Here is a 19022-nt window from a genome sequence, read left to right as displayed (position 1 = left end):
TGGGCCATCCTGGGGTATTTTGGGGGATCCCAGGGGGATTTTGGGGGTCCCCGGTGGGAATTTGGGGAGTTCCAAGGGGGTCTCAAGGGGATTTTTGGGGCTCCTAGGGGGGATTTTGGGGGTCCCAGGTGAGAATTTGGGGGGATTTTTGGGGGTCCCAGGGGGGTCTCAAGGGGATTTTGGGGGGTACTGGGGGGAATTTGGGGGGATTTTGGGGGTCCCGGGTGGGAATTTGGGGGGAGTTTGGGGGTCCCAGGGGGGATTTGGGGGGAGATTTTGGGGGTTCCAGGGGGGAATTTGGGGGGATTTTGGGGGTCCCAGGGGGGTCTCGAGGGGATTTTGGGGCAATCCTGGAGGGATTTGGGGGAAATTTGGGGGTCCTGGGGGAATTCGGGGAGATTTGGGGGTTCCAGGTGGGAATCTGGAGGGGATTTGGGGGGTCCCAGGTGAGAATTTGGGGGGATTTGGGGATCCTGGGGGGATTTGGGGGGATTTGGGGGATCCCAGGGGGGTCTCGAGGGGATTTTGGGGGAAATTTGGGGGTCCTGGGGGGATTTGGAGGTTCCAGGTGAGAATTAGGGGAGGATTTGGGGGTCCCAGGTGGGAATTTGGGGGGATTTTTGGGGGTCCCAGGTGGGAATTTGGGGGGATTTGTGTGATCCTGGGGGGATTTGGGGGAAATTTGGGATAACTCAGTGGGGATTTTTGGGTTTTGGGGGTTTTTGGGGTTCCTGGGTTGGATTTTTGGGGGTCCCAGGGCTGTTTTTGGGGTCCCACCGTCGCTCATGATGACGATGACGTGCCGGGGTTGGGTTTTTGGGGTTTTTGGGACCATTTCAGTGGGGATTTTTGGGTTTTTGGGGTTCCTGGGACCATTTCAGTGGGGGTTTTTGGGGTTTTTGGCATTCCTGGGTTGGATTTTGGGGTCCCACCGTCGCTCATGATGACGATGACGTGCCGCGTGCTGTTGGTGACCGGGGTTGGGATTTTGGGGTTCCTGGGTTGGTTTTTGGGGTTTTTGGGGTTCCTGGGTTGGAGTTTTGGGTTTTTGGGGTTCCTGGGTTGATTTTTGGGGTTCCTGGGACCATTTCAGTGCGGATTTTTGGGGTTTTTGGGGTTCCTGGGTTGGTTTCAGGTGGGATTTTGGGGTTCCTGGGTGGGATTTTTGGGTTTTTGGGGTTCCTGGGTTGGATTTTTGGGGTTCCTGGGACGATTTCAGCGGGGATTTTTGGGATTTTTGGGGTTCCTGGGTTGGATTTTTGGGGTTCCTGGGACCATTTCAGCGGGGATTTTTGGGATTTTTGGGTTTTTGGGGTTCCTGGGTTGGATTTTTGGGGTTCTTTGGGATAATTCAACGGGGATTTTTGGGTTTTTTGGGTTTTTGGGGTTCCTGGGTTGGATTTTTGGGGTTCCTGGGTTGAATTTTGGTGTCCCACCGTCGCTCATGATGACGATGACGTGCCGGGGTTGGGTTTTTGGGGTTTTTGGGACCATTTCAGTGGGGATTTTTGGGATTTTGGGGTTCCTGGGATGATTTCAGTGGGATTTTTTGGGATTTTGGGGTTCCTGGGTTGGTTTTTTGGGTGATTTTTAGGGTTTTGGGTTGGATTTTGGGGTCCCACCGTCGCTCATGATGACGATGACGTGCCGCGTGCTGTCGGTGGCCGGGGTTGGGATTTTTGGGGTTCCTGGGACGATTTCATCGGGGATTTTTGGGGTTTTTGGGGTTCTGGGGGTGGTTTTGGGGTGATTTTCGGGGTCCCACCATCGCTCATGATGACGATGACGTGCCGGGGTTGGGTTTTTGGGATAATTCAGTGGGGATTTTTGGGTTTTTGGGGTTCTGGGGGTGGTTTTGGGGTGATTTTTGGGGTCCCACCGTCGCTCATGATGACGATGACGTGCTGTGTGCTGTTGGTCACCGGGGTTGGGATTTTTGGGTTTTTGGGACCATTTCAGTGGGGATTTTTGGGTTTTTGGGGTTCCTGGGTTGGTTTTTTTGGGGTTCAGGGTGGTTTTTGGGGTTCTGGGGGTGGTTTTGGGGTGATTTCGGGGTCCCACCGTCACTCATGATGACGATGACGTGCCGCGTGCTGTCGGTCACTGGGGTTGGATTTTTGGGGTTTTTAGGATTTTGGGGTTCCTGGGTTGGTTTTTATGGGTTCAGGGTGGTTTTTGGGGTTCCTGGGTTGGATTTTTGGGTTTTTGGGGTTCCTGGATTGGATTTTTGGGGTTCCTGGGACCATTTCAGTGGGGATTTTGAGGTTCCTGGGTTGGATTTTTGGGGTTTTTGGGGTTCCTGGGTTGGATTTTTGGGGATTTTTGGGGTTCTTTGGGATAATTCAGCGGGGATTTTTGGGTTTTGGGGGTTCCTGGGACCATTTCATCGGGGATTTTTGGGGTTTTGGGGTGTTTTTGGGGTCCCACCGTCGCTCATGATGACGATGACGTGCCGGGGTTGGGTTTTTGGGGTTTTTGGGACGATTTCAGCGGGGATTTTTGGGATTTTGGGGTTTTTGGGGTTCCTGGGTTGGATTTTTGGGGTTTCTGGGTTGGATTTTTGGGGTTTTTGGGGTCCCAGGGCTGTTTTTGGGGTCCCACCGTCGCTCATGATGACGATGACGTGCCGCGTGCTGTTGGTGACTGGGGTTGGATTTTTGGGGTTCCTGGGTTGATTTTTGGGATACTTTGGGATAATTCAATGGTGATTTTTGGGGTTTTGGGGTTCCTGGGTTGGTTTTTATGGGTTCAGGGGGGTTTTTGGGGTTTCTGGGTTGGATTTTTGGGGTTTTTGGGGTTCTGGGGGATAATTCAGTGGGGATTTTTGGGTTTTTGGGGTTCCTGGGTTGGATTTTTGGGGTTCCTGGGACCATTTCAGTGGGGATTTTGAGGTTCCTGGGTTGGATTTTTGGGGTTTTTGGGGTTCCTGGGTTGGATTTTCGGGGTTCCTGGGTTGGGTTTTTGGGGATTTTTGGGGTTCTTTGGGATAATTCAACGGGGATTTTTGGGTTTTTGGGGTTCCTGGGTTGGATTTTTGGGGTTCCTGGGATGATTTCAGTGGAGATTTTTGGGATTTTGAGGTTTTTGGGGTTCCTGGGTTGGTTTTTATGGGTTCAGGGTGGTTTTGGGGGTTCCTGGGTTGGTTTTTGGGGTTCCTGGGTTGATTTTTGGGAATCCTGGGACCATTTCAGTGGGGATTTTTGGGGTTTTGGGTTTCCTGGGTCGGATTTTTGGGGTTCTTTGGGATAATTCAACGGGGATTTTTGGGTTTTTGGGGTTCCTGGGACGATTTCAGTGGGGATTTTTGGGGTTTTTGGGGTTTTGGGTTGAATTTTGGGGTCCCACCGTCGCTCATGATGACGATGACGTGCCGCGTGCTGTTGGTGACCGGGGTTGGGTTTTTGGGGTTCCTGGGTTGGATTTTTGGGATTTTTGGGGTTCCTGGGACCATTTTAGCAGGGATTTTTGGGGTTCCTGGGTTGGATTTTCGGGGTTCTTTGGGATAATTCAACGGGGATTTTTGGGGTTTTTGGGGTTCCTGGGTTGGATTTTTGGGGTTCCTGGGATGATTTCAGCGGGGATTTTTGGGTTTTTGGGGTTCTGGGGGTGGTTTTGGGGTGTTTTTGGGGTCCCACCGTCGCTCATGATGACGATGACGTGCCGCGTGCTGTTGGTGACCGGGGTTGGGTTTTTTGGGGTTTTAGGGTGTCTGGGTTGGATTTTTGGGGTTTTTGGGGTTCCTGGGTTGGTTTTTTTTGGGTTCCTGGGTTGGATTTTTGGGGTTCTGAGGGATAATTCAGTGGGAATTTTTGGGTTTTTGGGGTTCCCAAGGCTGTTTTTGGGGTTCCTGGGTTGAATTTTTTGGTTTTTGGGGTTCCTGGGTGGATTTTTGGGGTTCTTTGGGATAATTCAATGGGGATTTTTGGGTTTTTGGGGTTTCTGGGTTGGGATTTTGGGGTTCCTGGGTTGGCTTTTTGGGGATTTTTGGGGTTCTTTGGGACAATTCAACGGGGATTTTGGGGTTTTTGGGGTTCCTGGGTTGGATTTTTGGGGTCCCAGGGCTGTTTTTGCGGTCCCACCGTCGCTCATGATGACGATGACGTGCCGCGTGCTGTTGGTCACCGGGGTTGGGATTTTTGGGGTTCCTGGGTTGATTTTTGGGGTTCTTTGGGATAATTCAACGGGGATTTTTGGGTTTTTGGGGTTTTTGAGGTTCCTGGGTTGGATTTTTGGGGATTTTTGGGGTTCCTGGGACCATTTCAGTGGGGATTTTTGGGGTTCTTTGGGATAATTCAACGGGGATTTTTGGGGTTCCTGGGTTGGATTTTTGGGGTTTTTGGGGTCCCAGGGTTGGATTTTTGGGGTTCCTGGGACGATTTCAGCGGGGATTTTTGGGTTTTTAGGGTTTTTGGCATTCCTGGGTTGGATTTTTGAGGTTCCTGGGTTGGATTTTTGGGGTTTTGGGGTGTTTTTGGGGTCCCACCGTCGCTCATGATGACGATGACGCGCCAGGTGCTGTTGGTCACCGGGGTTGGGATTTTGGGGTTTTTGGGGTTTTTGGGACCATTTCAGTGGGGATTTTTGGGGTTCTTTGGGATAATTCAATGGGGATTTTTGGGTTTTTGGGGTTTTTGGGGTTCCTGGGTTGGATTTTTGGGGTTTTGGGGTGATTTCGGGGTCCCACCGTCGCTCATGATGACGATGACGTGCCGCGTGCTGTTGGTGACCGGGGTTGGGATTTTTGGGGTTTTTGGGGTTTTGGGACCATTTCAGGTGGGATTTTTGGGGTTCCTGGGACGATTTCAGCAGGGATTTTTGGGTTTTTAGGGTTTTGGGGGTTCCTGGGTTGGATTTTTGGGGTTCCTGGGTTGGGTTTTTGGGGTTCCTGGGACGATTTCAGCGGGGATTTTTGGGATTTTGGGGTTTTGGGGTTCCTGGGTTGGATTTTTGGGGTTTTTGGGGTTCCTGGGTTGGATTTTTGGGGTTTTTGGGGTTCCTGGGTTGGATTTTGGGGTCCCACCGTCGCTCATGATGACGATGACGTGCCGCGTGCTGTTGGTCACCGGGGTTGGGTTTTTGGGGTTCCTGGGTTGATTTTTGGGATACTTTGGGATAATTCAATGGGGATTTTTGGGGTTTTGGGGTTCCTGGGTCGGATTTTTGGGTTTTTGGCATTCCTGGGTTGGATTTTCGGGGTCCCAGGGCTGTTTTTGGGGTCCCACCGTCGCTCATGATGACGATGACATGCCGCGTGCTGTTGGTGACCGGGGTTGGGATTTTGGGTTTCCTGGGTTGGATTTTTGGGTTTTTGGGGTTCCAGGGTTGCTTTTTTCAGGTTCAGGTTGGGTTTTTGGGTTTCCTGGGTTGGATTTTTGGGGTTCTGGGGGATAATTCAACGGGGATTTTTGGGGTTTTGGGGTTCCTGGGTTGGTTTTTTTGGGGTTCAGGGTGGTTTTTGGGGTTCTGGGGGTGGTTTTGGGTTGGATTTTGGGGTCCCACCGTCGCTCATGATGACGATGACGTGCCGGGGTTGGGTTTTTGGGGGTTCCTGGGTTGGATTTTGGGGTTTTTGGGGTTCCTGGGTTGGATTTTGGGGTTCTGGGGGTGGTTTTGGGGTGATTTCGGGGTCCCACCGTCGCTCATGATGACGATGACGTGCCGCGTGCTGTTGGTGACCGGGGTTGGGATTTTTGGGGTTTTGGGGGTTCCTGGGTTGGATTTTTCAGGTTCAGGGTGGTTTTGGGGGTTCCTGGGTTGGATTTTTGGGGTTCTGGGGGTGGTTTTGGGGTGATTTTGGGGTCCCACCGTCGCTCATGATGACGATGACGTGCCGGGTGCTGTTGGTGACTGGGGTTGGGATTTTGGGGGTTTTTGGACCATTTCAGTGGGGATTTTTGGGGTTCCTGGGTTGGATTTTTGGGGAATTTTGGGGTTCTTTGGGATAATTCAACGGGGATTTTGGGGTTTTTGGGGTTCCTGGGTTGGTTTTTTTGGGGTTCAGGGTGGTTTTTGGGGTTCTGGGGGTGGGATTTTGGGGTGATTTCGGGGTCCCACCGTCGCTCATGATGACGATGACGTGCCGCGTGCTGTCGGTGGCCGGGGTTGGGATTTTTGGGGATTTTGGGGTTCCTGGGTTGGGTTTTTGGGGTTTTTGGGGTTCCTGGGTTGGATTTTTGGGTGATTTTTGGGGTTTTGGGGTGATTTTGGGGGTCCCACCGTCGCTCATGATGACGATGACGTGCCGCGTGCTGTTGGTCACCGGGGTTGGGATTTTTGGGTTTTTGGGACCATTTCAGTGGGGATTTTTGGGTTTTTGGGGTTCCTGGGTTGGTTTTTTTGGGGTTCTGGGGGTGGTTTTGGGGTGTTTTTGGGGTCCCACCGTCGCTCATGATGACGATGACGTGCCGCGTGATGTCGGTGACCAGGGTTGGGTTTTTGGGGTTCCTGGGTCAGATTTTTAGGGTTTTTGGGGTTCCCTGGTTTGGATTTTTTGGGGTTCCTGGGTTGGATTTTTGGGGTTCTTTGGGATAATTCAGTGGGGATTTTTGGGTTTTTGGGGTTCCTGGGTTGGATTTTTGGGGTTTTGGGTTGGATTTTGGGGTCCCACCGTCGCTCATGATGACGATGACGTGCTGGGGTTGGGATTTTGGGTTTTTGGGACCATTTCAGTGGGGATTTTTGGGTTTTTGGGGTTCCTGGGTTGGATTTTTCAGGTTCAGGGTGGGATTTTTGGGGTTTTGGGGTGATTTTGGGGTCCCACCGTCGCTCATGATGACGATGACGTGCCGGGGTTGGGTTTTTGGGGTTCCTGGGTTGGTTTTTTGGGTGATTTTTGGGGTTTTGGGGTGTTTTTGGTGCCCCACCGTCGCTCATGATGACGATGACGTGCCGCGTGCTGTTGGTGGCCGGGGTTGGGATTTTGGGGTTCCTGGGTTGGTTTTTATGGGTTCAGGGTGGTTTTGGGGGTTCCTGGGTTGGATTTTTCAGGTTCAGGGTGGGATTTTTGGGGTTTTTGGGGTGTTTTTGGTGCCCCACCGTCGCTCATGATGACGATGACGTGCCGCGTGCTGTTGGTGACGGGCGCCGGGCGCAGCCCCTGCATTTCCTGCGCCCGCTCCTGCTGCACCAGCAGCGCGTACACCGCCCGCAGCGCCTGCGCCAGGTTGGTGCCCGGGGCCTGAGAGTGCTCTGGGGGGAAAAGGGGAACCCCAAAAACCCCCAAAATTGGAAAAAAACCCGGCGGGGATAGCAGGGAATTTGTGGAAATCCCGAAAATCCCAAAAAAATCCCCAAAAAAACGGTGGAGATAGCAGGGAATTCATGGAAATCCCAAAAAACCCAGGGGAGATTGCAGGGAATTCATGGAAATCCCAAAAAACCTGGTGGAGATTGCAGGGAAATCCCAAAAATCCCAAAAAACCCAGTGGAGATTGCAGGGAATTCATGGAAATCACGAAAAAATCCCAAAAACCCTGGTGGAGATTGCAGGGAATTCATGGAAATCCCAAAAAAACCCATAGAAATGCCAAACCCCCCAAACCTCAATTTTTAAATTCCTCAAACCCCAAATTCCAAACCCCAAATCCCTCAATCCCAAACCCCTAAAAACCCCAAAAAAACCCAAAAACGCCCAAAACCCTAAAAAAACCCAAACCTCCCAATCCCAAACCGCAAAACCCCAATTTTCAAATTCCTCAAACCCCAAATCCCCAAACCCCTCAATCCCAAAAACCCCAAAAACACCCAAACCCAAATCCCTCAATCCCAAACCCCAAAAACCCCAAAAATCCCAAAGCCCAAACCCAACCCCAAATCCCAAAAACCCTCAATCCCAAAAACCCCAATCCCAACCCCAAACCCCAAACCCCAAAAACCCAAAAATCCCAAATCCCAAAAACCCCAAATAAACCCCAAAAAACCCAAATAAGAACCCAAAAAACCCCCCAAAAAAACCCCAATAAAAACCCAAAAATCCCCCCCAAAAACCCCAAAAGAACACCAAAAAACCCCAAAAAAACCCCAACCCCCCCCCCAAAAAAACCCAAAAAAACCCCCCAAAAAACCCCAAGCCCCCCCCAAAAAAAAACCAAAAAAAAACCAAAAAAAAACCCCAAAAACCCAAATAAAAACCAAATAAAACCCCAAAAAAACCCCAAAAACCCCAAAATTTTCCCCACCTTCCAGGCTCATCCCCTGGAGCCGCTCCCGCACCCATTCCAAATCCTCCAATCCCAAACCCCAAAAACCCCAAAATCCCCCAAACCTCAAACCCCAAAAACCCCAAACCCAACCCCAAATCCCTCAATCCCAAGCCGCAAAAACCCCAAAAACCCCAAACCCCAAAAACCCCAAAAACCCCAAAAACCCCAGATCCCTCAATCTCAAACCCCAAATCCCAAAAACCCCAAAACCCCCAAAAAACCCATAAAAAAAACACAAAAAAAAACCCAAAAACCCCCAAACAACCTCTAAAAAACCCCCAAAAAACCCAAATAAAAACCCCAAAAAAACCCCAAAAAACCCCCAAAAACGCCAAATAAAAACCCCAAAAAAACCCCAAAAAAACCCCAAAAAACCCCAAACAACCCCAAAAAACCCCCAAAAAACCCCAAATTTTTTCCCACCTTCCAGGCTCATGCCCTTGAGCCGCTCCCGCACCGCAGCCGCGTCCGCCGCCATCGGCTCCGTGGGGCTCAGAACCACGCGGGGCTCGGAGCCGAACGTCAGCACCCCATAGCGGGGAACCGCCCCCAAACTGGCGAGCTGGGAATTTATGGGATTTATGGGGTTAAATGGGATTTTTGGAATTTTTAGGGAGTTTTTTGGGTTTTTTTTGGGATTTTTAGGGTTTTTTTGGGGGTTTTTTTGGGGATTTTTTGGGGATTTTTAGGGGTTTTTTGGGGTAACAAATTGGATTTTTTGGGTTTAAAATGTGATTTTTTTTTGGGGTTTATAGGAAATTTTATGGGGTTTAATATGGGATTTTTTGGGGATTTTTAGGGGTTTTTTTGGGGATTTTTAGGGGTTTTTTTGGAATTTTTAGGGGTTTTTTTGGGGATTTTTTGGGGTATAAATTGGATTTTTTGAGGGAATCTAAGTGGGGTTTGTGGGGTTTAAATGGGATTTTTTGGGTGGTTAAATGGATTTTTTTTGGGGTTTTTAATTGGGATTTTTTGGGGTTTTTAATTGGGATTTTTTGGGGGTTTTAAGTGGGATTTGTGGGATTTTTGGGGTTTTTGGGGGATTTTGGGGGGTTAAAGGGGATTTGGGGGGCTCAGAACCACGCGGGGCTCGGAGCCGAACGTCAGCACCCCATAGCGGGGAACCGCCCCCAAACTGGCGAGCTGGGGGTTTGGGGGGTTTATGGGGTTTTATGGGGTTTTATGGGGTTTGGGGTTTTTGGGATTTTTTTGGGATTTTTAGGGATTTTTTTGGGGTTTTTTTGGGGATTTTTTTGGGTTTTTTTGGGGATTTTTAGGGGGTTTTTTTGGGATTTTTAGGGGTTTTTTTGGGGTAAAAAATGGGATTTTTGGGGTGGTTAAATGGGATTTTTTGGGTTTTAAATTGGATTTTTTTAGGGAATCTAAATGGGGTTTGTGGGGTTTAAATTTGGGGGTTTTAAGGGGATTTTATGGGGTTTGGGGTTTTTAGGGTTTTTTTTGGGTGGTTAAAGGGGGTTTGTGGGATTTAAATGGGATTTTTTGGGGTATAAATGGGATTTTATTAGGGAATCTAAATGGGGTTTGTGGGGTATAAATTGGATTTTTTGAGGGAATCTAAATGGGGTTTGTGAGGTCTCAGAGGGAATTTTATGGGATTTAAATGAGATTTTATTGGGTTTAATATGGGATTTTTTGGGTTTATAGGAATTGTATGGGGTTTAAAATGGGATTTTTGGGGGTTTAAACGGCTTTTTTTGGGGTTTTTGGGGGATTTTGGGGGGGTAAAAGGGGATTTGCGGGGCTCGGAGCCGAACGTCAGCACCCCATAGCGGGGAACCGCCCCCAAACTGGCGATCTGCGGGGCATTTTATGGGGTTTTGGGGTTTTTTGGGATTTGGGGTTTTTTCGGATTTTTTTGGGGATTTTTTAGGGTTTTTTTTGAAATTTTTAGGGTTTTTTTTGGGTTTTTTTGGGATTTAAATGGGATTTTTTGGGGTTAAAAATTGGATTTTTTGGGTTTAAAATGTGATTTTTTTGGGGGGTTTATAGGAAATTTTATGGGGTTTAAAATGGGAATTTTGGGGGTTTTTTTTGGGGATTTTTTTGGGATTTTTTGGGGATTTTTTGGGGTTTAAAATGGGATTTTTTGGGGTATAAATTGGATTTTTTGAGGGAATCTAAATGGGGTTTGTGGGGTGGTTAAAGAGGATTTGGGGGACTTTATGGGATTTTTTGGGGTGGTTAAAGGGGATTTTTTGGGATTTTTAGGGGTTTTTTTGGGATTTTTTTTGGGATTTTTAGGGGTTTTTTTTGAATTTTTAGGGGTTTTTTTGGGGTAAAAAATGGGATTTTTTGGGGTTTAAATGGGATTTTTTGGGGATTTTTAGGGGTTTTTTTGGGGGTTTTTTGGGATTTTTTTTGGGATTTTTTGGGGATTTTTAGGGTTTTTTTGGGTTTTTTTTTGATTTTTTAGGGGTTTTTTTCGGGTAAAAAATGGGATTTTTTGGGGTTTTAAATGGGATTTTTTTGGTGTTTATAGGAAATTTTATGGGGTTTAATATGGGATTTTTTGGGGTTTAAAATGGGATTTTTTGGGGTTAAAAATCTGATTTTTTGGGATTTAAATGGGATTTTTTGGGGTTTAAATGGGGTTTTTTTAGGGAATCTAAATGGGGTTTGTGGGGTTTAAATTTGGGGGTTTTAAGGGGATTTTATGGGGTTTGGGATTTTTAGGGTTTTTTTGGGGTGGTTAAAGGGGGTTTGTGGGATTTAAATGGGATTTTTTGGGGTATAAATGGGATTTTATTAGGGAATCTAAATGGGGTTTGTGGGGTATAAATTGGATTTTTTGAGGGAATCTAAATGGGGTTTGTGAGGTCTCAGAGGGAATTTTATGGGATTTAAATGAGATTTTATTGGGTTTAATATGGATTTTTTGGGTTTATAGGAATTGTATGGGGTTTAAAATGGGATTTTTGGGGGTTTAAACGGCTTTTTTTGGGGTTTTGGGGGGATTTTGGGGGGGTTAAAGGGGATTTGGGGGGCTCAGAACCACGCCGGGCTCGGAGCCGAACGTCAGCACCCCATAGCGGGGCACCGCCCCCAAACTGGCGATCTGCGGAATTTATGGGATTTATGGGGTTTTATGGGATTTGGGGTTTTTTGGGGTTTTTTTGGGGTTTTTTTGGGGGATTTTTAGGGGTTTTTTTGGGTTTTTTTTTGGAATTTTTAGGGGTTTTTTGGGGGTTTTTTTTGGGATTTTTTGGGTTTAAAATGGGATTTTTTTGGGATTTTTTGGGGTGGTTAGAGGGGATCTTGGGGGGTTTAAAATGGGATTTTTTGGGGTGGTTAGAGGGGATTTTTTGGGGTTAAAAATTGGATTTTTTGGGGTTTAAATGGGATAGTGGGGTCTCAGAGGGGATTTGTGGGGTTTAAAATGGGAATTTTGGGGTTTAAATGGGATTTTTGGGGGCTTTAAGGGGATTTAATGGGATTTAAATGGGATTTTAATGGGTTTAATATAGGATTTTTTTGGGGTTTTACATGGGATTTTTGGGGGGTTTTAAGTGGGATTTTTTGGGGGGTTTTTGGGGTTTTTGGGGGGGTTAAAGGGGATTTGGGGGGCTCAGAACCACGCGGGGCTCGGAGCCGAACGTCAGCACCCCATAGCGGGGAACCGCCCCCAAACTGGCGAGCTGCGGGGTTTGGGGGAATTTATGGGGTTTGGGGTTTTTTGGGATTTTTTTTGGATTTTTAGGGGGTTTTTTGGGGGTTTTTTTGGATTTTTAGGGGTTTTTTTGGGGTTTTTTTGGGGTTTTTTTGGGGTTTTTTTGGGGTTTTTTTTGGGGTTTAAAATGGGATTTTATGGGATTTCAATGGGATTTTTTTAGGGACTCTATAGGGGGTTTGTGGGGTTCCAAATGGGATTTTATGGGATTTTATGGGATTTGGGGGTTTTGGGGATTTTTAGGGTTTTTTTGGGGTTTTTTTTTGAATTTTTAGGGGTTTTTTTGGGGTAAAAAATGGGATTTTGTGGGGTGGTTAAAGGGGATTTTTTGGGGTTTAAATTGGATTTTTTGAGGGATTCTAAATGGGGTTTATGGCGTTTATGGGGTGGTTAAAGAGGATTTGGGGGGTTTTATGGGATTTTATGGGTTTGGGGTTTTTTGGGGTTTTTTTGGGGTGGTTAAAGGGGGTTTATGGGCTTTAAAATGGGATTTTTTGGGGTTTAAATGGGATTTTTTGAGGCATAAATTGGATTTTTTGGGGGACTCTAAATGGGGTTTGTGGGGATTAAAATGGGATTTTTGGGGGGGGGTTTTGGGGGATTTTGGGGGGTTAAAGGGGATTTGGGGGGCTCAGAACCACGCGGGGCTCGGAGCCGAACGTCAGCACCCCGTAGCGGGGAACCGCCCCCAAACTGGCGAGCTGGGGGGTTTATGGGGTTTTGGGGTTAAATGGGATTTTTGGGATTTTTTAGGGGGTTTTTTTGGGTTTTTTTTGGGGTTAAAAATGGGATTTTTGGGCTGGTTTTGGGCGTATTTTAGTGTATTTTGGGGTATTTTTGGGCATATTTTAGGGTATTTTCGGGGGTATTTTTGGGGATATTTTTGCCATTTTTGGGGGTATTTTTGAGGGTGTTTTTGGGGTATTGTTTTTTGGTTTTTGGAAGTATTTTTGGGGATATTTTTGGCACTTTTGAGGGTATTTTTGGGGGTTTTTTTGGGCATATTTTAGGGTATTTTCGGGGGGATTTTTGCCATTTTTGGGGGTATTTTTGAGGGTATTTTTGGGGTATTTTTGGGCATATTTTAGGGTATTTTCAGGGGTATTTTTGGGGTGATTTGGGGATATTTTTGGCGTATTTTGAGGGTCTTTTTGGGGTTTTTTGGGCATATTTTAGGGGATTTTCGGGGGTATTTTTGGGGATATTTTTGGCATTTTTGGGGGTATTTTTGAGGGTCTTTTTGGGGTTTTTTTGGGCACCTTCTCCACCAGCTCGGCCAGTGCGGTTCTCGGGTATTTTTGGGGTATTTTAGGGGTGAATATGTGATATTTTTGGGGTGGTTTTGGGGTGATTTTGGGGTGATTTTGGGGATATTTTTGGGGTATTTTTGGGCATATTTTGGGGTATTTTTGGGGTGATTTGGGGATATTTTTGGGCACTTTCTTCAGGTGTTGCTGGAGAATTTTTGGGGTATTTTTGGGCATATTTTGGGGTATTTTGCGGGTGATTTGGGGATATTTTTTGGGTCATTTTTGGGATATTTTTAAGGTAGTTTTGGGGTGCTTTTAGGGTATTTTTGGGGTATATTTTGGGCATATTTTAGGGTATTTTCGGGGGCATTTTTGGGGATATTTTAGGGTATTTTTGGGGGCATTTTTGGGGATATTTTTGGCATTTTTAGGGGTATTTTTGAGGGTATTTTTGGGGTATTTTTTGGGGCTTTTTTTTTTTGGTTTTTGGAAGTGTTTTTGGGGGAATTTTTGGCATTTTTGAGGGTATTTTTGGGCATATTTTAGGGTATTTTCGGGGGGCATTTTTGAGGATATTTTTGGCATTTTTGGGGGTATTTTTGAGGGTGTTTTTGGGGTATTGTTTTTTGGTTTTTGGAAGTATTTTTGGGGATATTTTTGGCACTTTTGAGGGTATTTTTGGGGTTTTTTTTGGGCATATTTTAGGGTATTTTCGGGGGTATTTTTGGCATTTTTGGGAGTACTTTTGAGGGTATTTTTGGGGTATTTTTGGGCATATTTTAGGGTATTTTCAGGGGTATTTTTGGGGTGATTTGGGGATATTTTTGGTGTATTTTGGGGTGTTTTTGAGGGTATTTTTGGGCATATTTTAGGGTATTTTTGGGGGGTATTTTTGCCATTTTTGGGGGTATTTTCAGGGGTATTTTTGGGGGGATTTGGGGATATTTTTGGCGTATTTTGAGGGTTTTTTGGGCACCTTCTCCACCAGCTCGGCCAGGGCGTCGCGGGCGCTGTCGTAGTCGCGGGCGCTGACGCTGCGCGAGGCGTCGAGAACCAGGAACACGTTCAGGGCCCCGGCCCCGTCCAGGCGGATCCGACGCTTGCTCGTGGCCTCTGAGACCCCCGGGAGACCCCCGGGACCCCCATCAGAACCACGGGAGACCCCCCCAAAAAATCACCCCAAAATCACCCCAAAACCACGCCGAAAACTGCACTGAAAGCAGGCCAAAACCAGTCCAAAATCACCCCAAAATCACCCCAAAACCACCCCAAAACCAGCCCAAAATCACCCCCAAATCACCCCAAAACCAGCCCAAAATCAGCCCAAAAACACCCAAAACCACTCCGAAAACCGCACTAAAATCACCCCTAAACCACCCCAAAATCCAACTCAAAAACCAGCCCAAACCAGCCCCAAACCAGCCCAAAATCACCCCAAAAATCACCCCAAAACCACCTCAAAACCACCCCAAAAATCAACTCAAAAACCAGCCCCAAACCACCCCAAAATCAGCTCAAAATCACCCCAAAACCAGCCCCAAACCACCCCAAAAACCAGCCCAAAAAACAGCTCAGAACTACCCCAAAAACCAGCCCAGAACCACCCTCAAAACACCCCAAAAAAACAGCTCAAAATTACCCCAAAATCACCCCCAAAACAGCCAAAAACCACCCAAAAACCAAGTCCAAACTCACCCCAAAACCAGCCCTGAATCCACCCAAAATCACCCCAAAAATTACCCCAAAACCACCTCAAAACCACCTCAAAAACCAACTCAAAAACCAGCCCCAAACCACCCCAAAATCGACCCCAAAATTACGCCCAAACCAGCCCAAAATCACCCTAAAACCCCCTGCAAAAACAGTCCAAAAACAACCCCAAAAAAAGCCCAGAACCACCCCAAAAACCACACCAAATCACCCCAAAAACAGCCCAAAATCCAACTTAAAAACCACCCCCAAAGTCACCCCAAAACCAGTCCTGAAATCACACCCCGAAACCAAACCAAAATCACCCCAAAATCCACCCCAAAACAGCCAAAAACCAAGGCCAAAACCAGCCCCAAATCCACCCAGAAACAGCCCAAAATCACCCCAAAATCACCCCCAAAACCAGCCCAAAATCACCCCAAAACCAGTCAAAAATCAGCCCAAAACCACCCCAAAACCAGCCCAAAAACCACCTCAAATCACCCCAAAACCACTCCAAAAGTCACCCCAAAACCACTCCAAAATTACCCCAAAATCCACCCCAAAACAGCCAAAAACCAAGGCCAAAACCAGCCCCAAATCCACCCAGAAACAGCCCAAAATCACCCCAAAACCCACCCTGAAATCACCCTGAAATCAGCCCCAAAACCACCTCAAATCACCCCAAAACCGCTTCATAAGTCACCCCCAAAACCACACCCAAAGTCACCCCAAAACCACTCTCTCCAAAATTACCCCAAAATCACCCCAAAAACAGCTCAAAAATCACCTCAAAAACCAGCCCAGAACCACCCCAAAACCAGCCCTGAATCCACCCAAAATCACCCCAAAAACCACCCTGAAATCACCCCTAAACCACCCCAAAAACCAACTCAAAAACCAGCCCCAAACCACCCCAAAATCACCCTAAATTACGCCCAAACCAGCCCAAAATCACCCTAAAACCCTCTGCAAAAACAGTCCAAAAACAACCCCAAAAAAACCCAGAACCACCCCAAAAACCACACCAGAAACGACCCCATAAACACCCAAAATCCAACCTCAAATCACCCCAAAACCAGCCCAAAATCCAACTTAAAAACCACCCCAAAATCACCCCCAAAACCAGCCCAAAATCACCCCAAAACCCACCCTGAAATCACCCCAAAACCACACCAAAATCACCCCAAAATCCACCCCAAAACAGCCAAAAACCAAGGCCAAAACCAGCCCCAAATCCACCCAGAAACAGCCCAAAATCACCCCAAAACCCACCCTGAAATCACCCCAAAATCAGCCCCAAAACCACCTCAAATCACCCCAAAACCGCTGAAAAAGTCACCCCCAAAACCAGCCCCAAAGTCACCCCAAAACCACTCCAAAATTACCCCAAAATCACCCCAAAAACAGCTCAAAACAACCCAAAAACCACCCTGAAATCACCCCAAAATCACCCCAAAAGTCACCTCCAAAACCACTTCAAACCACCCCAAAACCACTCCAAAATTACCCCAAAATCGCCCCCAAAACAGCCCAAAAACCAAGTCCAAAACCAGCCCAAAACCAGCCCCAAATCCACCCAAAATCACCTCAAAACCCACCCTGAAATCACCCCGAAACCACCCCAAAAACCAACTCAAAAGCCAGTCCAAAACCACCCCAAAACCCACCCCAAAATCGACTCCAAAATCACCCCCAAAACAACCCAAAAACCAAGTCCAAATCACCCCAAAACCAGCCCAAAATCAGCCCCAAATCACCCCAAAAACCACCCCAAAACCACTCTGAAAACCGCACTGAAAGCAGACCAAAACCAGTCCAAAATCACCCCAAAACTCCCCATGAAAACGGTCCCAAACCACCCCAAAACCAGCTCAAAACTACCCAAAAACCAGCCCAGAACCACCCCAAAAACCAGCCTAGAACCAACCCCAAATCACACCAAAAACCACCCCATAACCAGCCCCAAACCACCCTCAAAACACCCCAAAAATCAGCCCCAAAACCAGCCCCAAAACCAGCCCAAAATCACCCCAAAATCACCCCAAAAACAGCCAAAAACCACCCTGAAATCACCCCAAAACCACCCCAAAAACCAACTCAAAAACCAGCCCCAAACCACCCCAAAATGCACCCCAAAATCAGCCCAAAACCACCCCAAAAACACCTCCAAACCACCCCAAAATCGACCCCAAAATCACCCCAAAACCAGCCCAAAATCCAACTTAAAAACCACCCCAAAATCACCCCCAAAACCAGTCAAAAATCAGCCCAAAACCAGCCCAAAAACCACCTCAAATCACCCCAAAACCACTCCAAAAATCAGCCCCAAAGTCACTGCAAAACCACTCCAAAATTACCCCAAAACCACCCAAAAACCAACTCAAAAACCAGCCCCAAACCACCCCAAAAACACCCAAAAACCCACCCCAAAATCACCCCAAATTACCCCAAACCAGCCCAAAATCACCCTAAAACCCTCTGCAAAAACAGTCCAAAAACAACCCCAAAAAAAGCCCAGAACCACCCCAAAAACCACACCAAAACCGACCCCATAAACACCCAAAAACCAACCCCAAATCACCCCAAAACCAGCCCAAAATCCAACTTAAAAACCACCCCAAAATCACCCCCAAAACCAGCCTAAAATCAGCCCCAAACCACCCCAAAATCACCCCAAAACCAGTCAAAAATCAGCCCCAAACCACCCCAAAACCAGCCCAAAACCACCTCAAATCACCCCAAAACCGCTTCAAAAGTCACCCCCAAACCAGCCCCAAAGTCACCCCAAAACCACTCCAAAATTACCCCAAACTCACCCCCAAAACAGCCCAAAAACCAGGGCCAAAATCCACCCAAAACCAGCCCTGAATCCACCCAAAATCACCCCAAAAATCACCCTGAAATCACCCCAAAACCAGCCCAAAATCACCCCAAAAACAGTCCCAAACCACTCCAAAAACCAACTCAAAACCCGCACCAAAACCAGCCCAAAACCACCTCAAATCACCCCAAAACCGCTTCAAAAGTCATCCCCAAAACCAGCCCCAAAGTCACCCCAAAACCAGCCCTGAAATCACCCCGAAACCAAACCAAAATCACCCCAAAATCACCCCAAAACAACCAAAAACCAAGGCCAAAACCAGCCCCAAATCCACCCAGAAACAGCCCAAAATCACCCCAAAACCCACCCGGAAATCACCCCAAAATCACCCCCAAAACCACCTCAAATCACCCCAAAACCGCTCCAAAATTACCCCAAAATCACCCCCAAAACAGCCCAAAAACCAAGTCAAAAATCACCCCAAAACCAGCCCCGAATCCACCCAAAATCACCCCAAAATCACCCTGAAATCACCCCGAAACCAGCCCAAAATCCACCCCAAAATCACCCCAAAAATCACCTCAAAAACCGGCCCCAAAACCAGCCCAAACCAGCCAAAAACCAGCCCAAAATCATCCCAAAAACACCCAAAAACCCACCCTGAAATCACCCCAAATTACGCCCAAACCAGCCCAAAATCACCCTAAAACCCCGTGCAAAACCAGTCCAAAAACAACCCCAAAAAAAGCCCAGAACCACCCTGAAATCACCTCTAAACCACCCCAAAAAACCATCCCAAAACCACCCCAAAACCAGCCAAAATCACCCCCAAATCACCCCCAAAACCAGTCAAAAATCAGCCCCAAAACCATCCCCCAAACCACCCCAAAAAACAGCCCCAAAACCACCTCAAATCACCCCAAAACCGCTCCAAAAGTCACCCCCAAAACCACCCCCAAAGTCACTCCAAAACCACTCCAAAATTACCCCAAAATCACCCCCAAAACAGCCCAAAACAACCCAAAAACCAAGTCCAAATTCGCCCCAAAACCAGCCCAAAATCCACCCAAAATCACCCCAAAAATCACCCTGAAATCACCCTGCAATCACCCTGAAACCACCCCAAAATCCACCCCCAAATCACCCCAAAAATCACCTCAAAAACCGGTCCCAAAACCAGCCCAAAATCACCCCAAAATCATCCCCAAAACAACCCAAAAACCAAGGCCAAAATCACCCCAAAACCACCCAAAGACCCCCCAAAAATCCCCCAAAACCCCCTCAAAATCCCCCCAAAATCCCCCAAAGACCCCTCAGGACCCCCCAAAATCCCCAAAAACATCCCCCAAAAATCCCCCCAAAGACCCCTC

The 19022-nt window shown here is 47.4% G+C and overlaps 1 protein-coding gene across 1 annotated transcript in view; it reads right to left on the bottom strand.

Annotated features, from left to right (window-relative positions):
• Positions 1-14252, bottom strand: part of CFB (complement factor B) — a gene marked incomplete at its 5' end in the record, with an annotated part of 29705 nt that extends 15453 nt beyond the window's left edge. The window contains 3 exon segments of the mRNA XM_074534232.1: positions 7036-7188; positions 8625-8763; positions 14116-14252. Of these exon segments, the coding sequence (XP_074390333.1) occupies positions 7036-7188; positions 8625-8763; positions 14116-14252 (429 nt within the window).
• Positions 14253-19022: the final 4770 nt, after the last annotated feature.

This window comes from Zonotrichia albicollis, unplaced genomic scaffold (assembly GCF_047830755.1).
Source record: "Zonotrichia albicollis isolate bZonAlb1 unplaced genomic scaffold, bZonAlb1.hap1 Scaffold_400, whole genome shotgun sequence".
Taxonomy (NCBI): Eukaryota; Metazoa; Chordata; class Aves; order Passeriformes; family Passerellidae; genus Zonotrichia; species Zonotrichia albicollis.
This window is presented reverse-complemented; position numbering and strand designations above follow the sequence as displayed.